Consider the following 10,579-nt stretch of genomic DNA (forward strand, 5'->3'; position numbering starts at 1 on the left):
GTATTGTTCTCCTGTGATCCTTGACAGTGCTTTGTGATGACTACTGAAAAGATGGGATTTAAATATTTAACTCAGTCCTGCATTGTGGTTCCATTTTTAGTCAGCAAGTAACAACAGTATCCTGCAACAAGTAGGGACAGACTAATTACCTGAAGAGAAAGACAATATCACAGCTCACATTGCCAGAGACAACAACCTTCACCCTAACCCTGGACCAATCAGGCACACACCACTGTGTTCTCACCCTTTCTCTGAGTTTTAGGACCACACCTCAAATGTGGACTACTACCAACCACTTTGAGACTCACTTTCCCTGAGATGCCATGCTGGTCATGCCACACCAGGTGAATTCCTCTCAGACAACTCTGATAATTCCAAAAATGGAAAATCTTATATTAAAATGTACAATTATTTTTTATTATTATTATTATTTTTTTTTTTATTTGAGAATTCCCATAATATTTAAGTTTTGTAAGGCAGAGAGGGAAGGTATAATTGTGTCTTAAAGCAGGTGCCTTTGGATTATGTGATCATTATGTGAAGAGATTATCGTTCCCAAACGTTTTTCATCTAATATTCCTTTATTGTATAGTCTATTTCATGTGTTGATATCCCAAAGTAACAAATCAAATTTTTCTTCCTTTCCTTGTAAACCAGTGGATGACAAACTGTTCTTGGAGTAATTATTGTACCATTGTTTTCTATGTTGTCACTCTTTGTGCCTTGTTAGGATGTATTTCCTAATGTATTGTGCAAATTGAGGTAAAAACTTCAACCATTGGGTCAGTAAAGACACAGGGACACATTTATTCCTCAACCATTAACCTTGCTATTATCCTGAACCTAAAATATTCATAGGGCCACAATTAATTTTGCTTACATGGTACATAAAAATCTTGATCTCCTTCTCCATTCTTTCAATAGCAAGATGTGGATTGCTAATTCAACTCAAAGGAAACTGCATCACTAGAAATTAAGTTTTGAGTTACTCTGTATTGACAGCATTGATCCCAGCACAATTTTAGGAAGATTGGAGTGTTTGTAATTGTCTTTGTGAAGGCAGTGGCTAGATACAGACGCAGGTTAACATAAATGATATCTGTAATGATGAATATTAAGATTTAAGAGATAAGATTTGTCATGTAATTATTTTAACTGGTCTGTTTTTTGCTTCTTAGGTAATTTTAAGTGGCAAGAATGTTGTAAAGATAAGGAAAATCTAAAATTACAAAATCTACAAGCAATCAGCGTCTGGTAAAAAAATATCTGTATATTTGAGTAGACGATGATAACCAGATTATAGTTTTGATGGGTCCAGAAATGGTGCTGAATTGAAAAGGCATATTGGAGGTGATGCCAAAGGTTTGTGTGTAGCCGCACAAGCAATTCTTTTTAATAATAGATAATCTATGAAGATCCTTTACTTAATAACAGCCAAAGAAAATTTCCATGTATGTAACATTCATTGGTCATGATATGGCTGATGCAGACAAGACTCCTTCAGGCATAGTATTATATGAAGGGAAAAGATGCATTAGTGTTGTGAAGGGCATGCTTGACATACATTGCTTATGTGTTTTATGTCCCGAGTGTATCATGTACAGTTGTGACACCTGTATGTACAGCCATCCTCAAAGCTTGGGGCAGGAGGAAGGTCCTGGTGCAGCATTAGTACTACAGAGGTGCAAGTAGATTTATTTTGTGTTGCTATTTTTATATTTCAATTTATATGGTAGATTATTATAGACTGCATTATAGACATGCACTTTTTACATAAAACTTATCCTTGAAGATGTTTGAAATTCATGAATCAACAGTGCATGACATTAGAACAATGTTTGCAGCTTGTTGAAAAGAGCAACAATTATGGATGTGTAAGATCACAAAAAATCAAGTGATTTTGTTTGGAAAATAAATGTGATAACTAGGATATACTTTCAGAATTGTTTGTTTAATCCTTTTGCACAATGGACTGGGGAAATTATGTAATGAAGTAGTAGCTAATAATCATTGGAATATCATAAATTTTCTCTGGTTTTTCAGTTAAGAGAGAGAGAGAGAGAGAGAATAAAATGTGGTGGCTTGAATCATGCCTGTGACAGTTGCATTGTTCCCCATGACAATGACTATGTGAAGATGAAGAATGAAATGATAAGCATGGTGAACCAGTGGGTGTGTGGTATAGGGAGCACAGCATGGATGAGAGTAGTATGGCATGCTGCATGATGTTTGGAAGAGCGTGGCTGTATTAAGTGTGGTCACAGTGTTACATGAAGATTCGCAATGAGCTCTGATCGCTGCCACTGAGAGTGAGAGGCTAACCGCGCACCGCATTGTGGTCTGGTGTATTTACCTAGTTGTAGTTTTACAGGGTCTGGGCTTTACACTCATCTTCATATCTACACTTATCCAATTTTTCTTTAAAGCTATGTACACTCTTTGCTGACACCACTTCCTCACTTAAACTGTTCCATGTCTCAACATATTTTTGCGGGAAACTTTATTTTTTAACATCTCTCAGACATCTTCCCTTCCTCAGTTTTTTACTATGCAATCTTGTGCTTCTAGTGTCACATTCTTCTCTCAGAATCAGTTTCTCATTATCCACTTGATCCATTCCGTTAATCAATTTATAAACTTGTATCAGATCCCCTTTCTCCCTTCTCTGTTCCAGGGTTGGTAGATCCATAGCCTTTAGTCTCTCCTCATATGTCATCCCTTCAAATTCTGTGTGTGTGTGTATGTATGTGTTTATGTACACAACTATAAATAAAATGCATGCTCTCACATGTGCTCACATGCAAACTTCACTGCTGGATCATGTCACCTGCTACCAAACACCTTAAAATGAAATTGTTTGATTCTCTCTCTCTCTCTCTCTCTCTCTCTCTCTCTCTCTCTCTCTCTCTCTCTCTCAGCAGTAACAGCTCAATGGATCCCAAACTTTTCAGCTTGTTACCACACCAAGCATATTACCAGCTTCACAAAATGTTGTCAATATATATATATATATATATATATATATATATATATATATATATATATATATATATATATATATATATATATATATATATATATATATATATATATATATATATATATATATATATATATATGGTTACATTAGAAAATTCACACTAGAGATAATTTGTTTTATTTATTGTATTTGAACATTGTACACCTCTAATGACTTGCCAAAGGTGTCAAGAACATCGGTGGGTGGGATACTTTTGGGTTGTCACACACTTGGATACATATTTCTTCTTTTCTAAATCTGTATAATATTTTTTGATGTTCATTGTTATTCAGTTTAACTTTATTAATTATGATTGATAATTATTTATAATAGTTATTTATAATAAACAATAATTTATAATAAAATTATTTATATGTTTACTTTACAACTTTGCACACTAAGTTAACATTAATCCTAATGTCAGGTACTGCAATGTTTTCTTGATTTTCAGAATTCTTAGTTTTTTCTGTCACTTCTCCATTACCCCTGAAAAAATATCAAATTACCCACTGAGTGACAGAGTTTTTCAAAGACAGCAGATGGCATGTGGGTGGAGGAGGGGTGCAAGGGTCTGTGTTGTTTATTTGATTAAGTAAATTAATAGATATAATAAATAATTGTTGTCTGTACTAATATACTGTATGTCACAATGAATGTAATCTTCTAATCTAGACGGCGATGTTCAGCCAGGAGAGCACCGGAGCTGGACTGTGGGAGGGGCAATGCTAGCTAATGCGACCAAAATGGCATGTCCTATTATACCATCAATCAGGGGAAATTTATAGGAAGAAAAAGATTGGTTACGCTGCTGCTTGAGTTGGTACATATACCGCTTAACTTGGTGTGTGCTAGACTAGTGTAGGTACCACCCATTACATATTTCTAAGTCTTCTGATAAGCTTACACACACACACACATTACACACACCGCGTAGTGTAATGGTTAGCACGCTCGACTCACAATCGAGAGGGCCGGGTTCGACTAGGCAAATGGGCAAGCCTCTTAATGTGTGGCCCCTGTTCACCTAGCAGTAAATAGGTACGGGATGTAACTTGAGGGGTTGTGGCCTCGCTTTCCCGGTGTGTGTTGTGTGTTGATGTGGTCTCAATCCTACCTGAAGATTGGTCTATGAGCTCTAAGATCGCTTTGTAATGGGGAAGACTGGATGGGTGACCAGCAGGTGACCAAGGAGGTGAATTACACAGGGACCGGGTTCGAGTCCTAGGAAGTGGCGAGGCAAATGGGCAAATCTCTTAATGTGTAGCCTCTGTTCACCTAGCAGTAAATAGGTACAAAATGTAACTTGAAGGATTGTGGCCTCGTTTTCTCGGTGTGTGGAGTATGTTTGTAGTCTCAGTCCTACCCGAAGATCGGTCTATGAGCTCTGAGCTCGGTCTGTAATGGGGAAGACTGGCTGGGTGTCCAGCAGGCGATTGTGAATTACATGCACACACACACGCACACGGCCTGGTAGCTCAGTGGTTAGAGCGCTGGCTTCACAAGCCAGATGACCGGGGTTCGATTCCTTGGCCGGGTGGAGATATTTGGGTATGTCTCCTTTTACGTGTAGCCCCTGTTCACCTTGCAGTGAGTAGGTACGGGATGTAAATCGAGGAGTTGTGACCTTGTTGTCCCGGTGTGTGGTGTGTGCCTGGTCTCAGACCTATCCCAAGATCGGAAATAATGAGCTCTGAGCTCGTTCCGTAGGGTAACGTCTGGCTGTCTTGTCAGAGACTGCAGCAGATCAAACAGTGAATTACACACACACACACACACACACACACACACACACACACACACACACACACACACACACACACACTGATAATTCAACTAATACTACTACTAGTACTAGTACTACTACTACTACCACTCCTACAGCTATCACACTCCCTCATACACTTCTATTTCTAATTTATCCCTCCTGTCACTACACTTTATGCATTTCATGTGGGCAACAACAGCAAATGTCCAAGAAACACTGCGAATTGAAGGAAATGTTGACGAATTGACACGGGAAGGGAAAGGGGTTGATGGGATGGGGTCTTGATCCGGGTCATGGCTGCCGCCGGACGATCTGAACGGGGGTATACATAACTATTGCCTTATTTAACATAGTAGTAGGCTATTTATCTATTCTGCTGATTGATTTTGGCTCTGCTTCACTCTCTGGGTCTGAAAACATATGGAGGTGCAAGCAAACATTGGTAGACTAACCTGGGGGGAAAGGCAAGGCTGAGGTTCCCGTGTGGCCCAATATTTACGTACGTAATTCATCTGAAAAATCCCGAAAAGAAAAAAGGCTTCCAGACTGAAATGCACTACATTTTTTGATGCAACAAATACTTTAACTAATAACCAAAACATAAAAACGTTACCGAGTCGATTGTTTACAAAACGATTCCCAACGAACACTCCGTATTTCATAATTACGGGATCACAAACACTTCATAATGTCGAGAAGGAAAACAAAGCCACAACACATCATGCTACATTTTATGAATATGAAAAATTTTCGCTCTCCAGCCAAATAAAGAAAACACAGATTCCTTGCCGTATAAAGATGTTTGAATTCGTGTTTTTTTGTACCGTTAAAATAATGAATTTGAAAATACGAATACTTAGACTAAATGTTATTCGGTATCATTACTTGGCTCATGTTTCTCATGTATTTTAAGTCTTATATTAAACACCAAAACAATCCCAGATGTACTAATTATAAAAACCGAAAATTATAGAATACCGAAAGTGTTATTTCAACGAGAAACAAAAAACACAGCTAGACACGATCTTCTTACGGATTACAAATTTATCTACATTCCTATTAATAAATAAAACACGAAAACAATGCAAACGGTAATAATAAACGAGAAAAAAATCGTGAGGTATAGCCGAAGTAGTTTTTTTGCACCTTTTCTCACCACCTCCATCTTCCCTCCCCTCCCCCTCAGATTCTTCTCTACTCCTCCACTTCCACCTCCTCCTCCCATTACCACACAGCGAGCCCTTAAAACACCTGAAAACATCTTCAAAACACTCAAAAAGCGGTCTGAATCACTTGGCTGCAGGGTGAAGGAGAGGAGCTAGCGGCAGCTTGTCGGGGTTGGTGGGGGACGGTGGGTCGGGCTCAGGATGTATTAGACTTAGTCTAATACATCTTGGATCGGGCCGAACTAGTTTCTTTTACACCTTTTCTCACCACCTCCATCTTCCCTCTTCCCCTCCCTCTCACATTTCTCTCTACCCCTCCACCTCCACCTCCTCCACCCATTACCACACAGCAAGCCCTTAAAACTCTTGCAAAATACTCGAAAAACGGCCTAAATCACTTGGCTGTAGGGTGAAGAAGCGGGGCTGGCGGCAGCTTGTCGGGGCTGGTGGTGGTAGGCGGGTCGGGGTGCCAGGGATGCCTTGGTGCGGTGGTGGTCGTGTGTGTGTGTGTGTGGTGTGGTGTGGCGTGGTGAGCTAACCTGAGCTGGGGTATGCTATGGTTTGATGAGGTGAGGTGACGTGAGGTGCGGTATGGTGTGTGGTGGGGTGTGGCGTGATATGGGGAGGTGTGGTGAGGTGAGGTGAGATGTGGTGTGGTCGGCGTTTTGTCAAATACTCTACCGGTTTAAGTACTTCAACTTCACTGGACAGAAGCAGCAGACTGACTGACAGATTGCTGTGGACTAAATGGCGACTTTGACAGGTTAAGTCGTTGGATTACTTGTAGAGGTATCATAGTTACCTATAAGAAGTTGATAAGCAGTTCAACAATCACGCCACTCTTTTGATAGTATGTTTTTGTCACGTGTGGTGTGGTGTGGTGAGGTAAAGTGTGGTGTGATGAGATGTGGTGTGGTGTGATGAGGTAAGGTGAGATGTGGTGTGGTATGGTGTGGCGTGGTGAGGTGAAGTGTGGTGTGGTGAGGTATGGTGAGATGTGTGGTATGGTGTGGTGTGGTAAGGTGTGGTGAAGTGTGGTAAGGTAAGGTGATATGTAGTGTGGTATGGCGTGGCGTGGTGTGGTGTGGTGTGGTGAGGTGAAGTGAGGTGTGATGAGATGTGGTGTGGTGTTGTGAGGTAAGGTGCAGTGTGGTGTGGTGAGGTGAAGTGAGGTGTGATGAGATGTGTAGTGTGGTGTGGTGTGGTGAGGTGTGGTGTGGTGTGATGAGGTGAATTGTGGTGTGGTGTGGTATGGTATGGTAAGGTGTGTGTGTGTGTGTGTGTGTGTGTATACAAGATGGTGCCGGCTAAAATGACCTCTTTCCCTAACGAAAAATTATAATGAGCTATGATGGCCATTACGAAGCACTGCCGCCCAACCTCTCGAATCGCAAGGTCACGGCTTAAGTGTGTGTGTGTGTGTGTGTGTGTGTGACCTCAGTATACACATAAACCATACCACGAACAGCAGAGAGAGAGAGAGAGAGAGAGAGCTGAGTCACAGGTAACGCTGCATCACTAACACTCTGCTAATCGAGATCAACGAAAGACGCACAGGACAGCATACACGTCACACAAGCCGTCATGAAACCCACGGTCCACCCAACAAAACCCTACGAGCCGGGGACAGCGGCGGTAAGTCAGGCCAGTCTGAAAGAGAGCACCACCACCAATCTCACCATCCAGCTGTCAAGCCACCACACCCTCTCCTGGATCCGCCACCGACCTAAGGTATGCAGCGACAGAGGCTTTGAGGGAAGACATGGGATGGAATACTTTTAGAGAGACAGACATGTAAAGGCAACGCTGAGATACAAGGATATTAAAACGAGTGCTGATTTAAGTATATTGTAAGGAATGGAGAGGGTTTGGAATGAGATGTAAGGAAGAGCACATGGATGAGTGAGGTGGAGATCAAGAGTAGTGAAACTGTGTGACTGGGTGAATGGAAGAATGAGGTGGAACAAAAGAATACTTGGAGAAAGGTCACACTGAATGAAAAGTTGCATAATGGAATCCTGGGTGGTAAGAGATCTCTTTTGAAATACCGTAGAGTACAATGTAAGGGTATGAGTACAAGGAGTTATACGTGGTCTGACCCGCAGCAAAGTGTACCACAGGACAAGATGAAACGGTAGAGCATGTATGAAGTGTGCCAGAGGGATGAGATAATGCAAGTGGTGCTGAGCGAATGTGGGAATGATGTCCGGGTGAAGACAGGAAGGGAATGGATGGTGTTGCTGCTGAGACTGCGTGGAGGAGAAACGAATAAAAGCTGTGGAGTTTCTGAAGGGGATGTGGTGTGCTAAGTGTACGAATAAGTGGTGTGAAAGATAATGTCTGTACTCTATTCGTCTTCCTTTTTTTATTTGTTCCGTACGGGAGTTGCTAATACACAACCTGCAGGTCTGCTGGTTTTGGAGCTATCCCGAGCCAGTGCAGGCGAGTAGTGGCCGACTGGTCGTGGTATTAGCCTCGTCTTTGGCTCCCACTGTCATTATTTGGGCTCCTACTGTTGCCACATGTAAATTTATCTGTTGTGATGTACTTTCCTCTGCAGTAACTTCCAAAATACTTTAATATAGTTCTTCCTTTTTTCAGCTTCTGCTAGGGACAGTTTTTCAAAAGCTAAAATGTTACTGATCTTTTCGTCGCTGCTTCAACCTGTCAACCAGCAAGATCAGGATCAACCGCTGCCATGTAAACAAGACTTGCGGTATGAATGTGTCGTGTGGCAGCGGCCGTACTTCTCTCCCTTTTCCGCCATTATATTAACACACTGCTTCCCGTCGCCCTCCGCCTTTCTCCTGCATGGCATGTCTGAGGGCAGAGAGAGAGACCGGTCAGGTGAGTGAGAGCAGTGGGTGGCGGAGCAGGCGAGAAGATGACAGAGATTCCACAGGTGACTCATTCTCTTACGCATTCCAGTAAGGTCCACCAGAGACACCCCTTCCCATTCCATGGTGGAGGTTAATGGTGTGGTGGTGAGCCTTTGTCATGCGGAGGAAGGCCTTAATGGTGTGGTAGGAAGTGTGACAATAATAATCCCTTATTGTTATTAACTACTTGGTGTGTTTCCAGCGGGCGGCGTGACTGGTGTGTGGCTGCGTCGGCAGACATGGCTGAGCGGAGGAGTGTTGTGGTCAGGTCGTCCAAGAGAAGTGCTATCAAGAAGGTAGGTTTGTGTAGGAAGGTCTCTACAACAGTATCAGGTGAAGCAGGTAACAGTAGTGTGACGTCATTAAATAGATATTGAAAACATTAGATACTTTTTGAAACAAATGTATGTGGTTATTTCTTTTAAAACATGATAATGATTTTCATTTATTTGGTGTCCTTTCCTCAGAATTTACCATTAAATTTTTTTGTCTAATGGATGAACAAGTTTAAAATTTTTTTTCAAATGAACTATTACTCCTGTACCTTCTATTATATATATATATATATATATATATATATATATATATATATATATATATATATATATATATATATACAGTGTAACCATGAGTTACAAACACCGTGACTTGTGAGCTATTGCTTGGTTAATTTTTTGGTTTGACTGAAAAGTCAAGATGCAGTGTGGGGCGGGGCAGCTTAGGGGAAGGGGAATAATCTTGCATTTACTTCATAAATCTGCTGAGCATATCTTTGCATGTGATGTAATGATTGACTCATTCACTCACTGTGAAGTTGAATGTTTTGTAAAGACTAGTGTATATTTTTGTTCAGTATTTCACATGAAAGGTTTGTTTCAGGTGGAGGTGATAACAGTGGTAGGCAACAATGTGGCGTCCGTCACGGCGAGTCATCCCGTGGGAGTGGTGGTGGCCGAGAGGAGGAGAGGGCCACCAGCTGGCGGTGAGCCCAGGCCAGTGTTCATACCAGGCTGTCCTCTGCCTCAGGTCCTGGCCACTGAAGTGGCTGTTGACCTAGAGGTGACCCGAGGAGGGCAGAGGCCAGCACACAGGCCACTGAAGACTGGTACATGTGGCTTGGGGAGCCATGCTGGTCCACCCAAGAGTGCTGAGTGCAGACAGACTGTTACAGATGACAGTGAAAATAAGGAAAATTACCCACGTGATAAAATTTATGATCCGAGAGTTTATGTTGACTCGCTGCCAAAAGATTCTGATGAACAGTTTGAACAGAAACCTTCAGGGCTTCACAGTGGCAGTGATGCTGAAAACACAACAGATTCTTCCCAAAATTCAGATTCTTCAGTGCAGTTTGGCCAGCGTTGCCCGTCTCCTCCCAGTGCAGGGGACATGGAGGAGGTGGAAGAGGGTCTGCCAAGGGAGTCCTCACACACTGGACCTCCACGCTATGTTCTCCTGCATGGCGGTGCGGCACAGACTCACCACTCCTGCAGTGAGGGTAGGGAGGCATTGGAGAGAGAAAGCCAGGAAACATCCACAGAATCATCACAGGAAAACCAAAAAGTAACAATCCACAACTCTGACATGACAAGTAAAGACACAGGAAGCAGCAGCTGGGACAGTGTAGCAAGGAAGAAGCAGGCAGGGAAAAGCAGTGTAAGCTCTGTGGAGACTGATGAGATCGCTATTGGTGGCTCAGAATGTCAACACCAAACACCAGCCAACTTAAAGACAAAGGACCAACCTGCCA

The 10,579-nt window shown here is 42.1% G+C and overlaps 1 protein-coding gene across 9 annotated transcripts in view; it reads left to right on the forward strand.

The window, feature by feature from the left end:
• Positions 1 to 7,537: 7,537 nt before the first annotated feature.
• Positions 7,538 to 10,579, forward strand: part of LOC123499362 — a 265,739-nt gene continuing 262,697 nt past the window's right edge. For 2 of the 9 annotated variants that reach the window (XM_045247269.1, XM_045247276.1), the window contains exons 1-3: positions 8,617 to 8,797; positions 9,032 to 9,125; positions 9,709 to 10,579. The exon at positions 9,709 to 10,579 is cut by the window's right edge and continues 198 nt beyond it. In XM_045247269.1, coding sequence (XP_045103204.1) covers positions 9,069 to 9,125; positions 9,709 to 10,579 — 928 coding nt within the window. In that variant the 5' untranslated portion in view covers positions 8,617 to 8,797; positions 9,032 to 9,068. Of the gene's footprint in view, positions 7,682 to 8,405; positions 8,475 to 8,613; positions 8,853 to 9,031; positions 9,126 to 9,708 lie in introns of those variants that run through there. The other 7 variants (XM_045247271.1, XM_045247274.1, XM_045247273.1 and 4 more) reach the window with 7 other exon arrangements.

This window comes from Portunus trituberculatus, chromosome 49, assembly GCF_017591435.1.
Source record: "Portunus trituberculatus isolate SZX2019 chromosome 49, ASM1759143v1, whole genome shotgun sequence".
NCBI lineage: Eukaryota > Metazoa > Arthropoda > Malacostraca > Decapoda > Portunidae > Portunus > Portunus trituberculatus.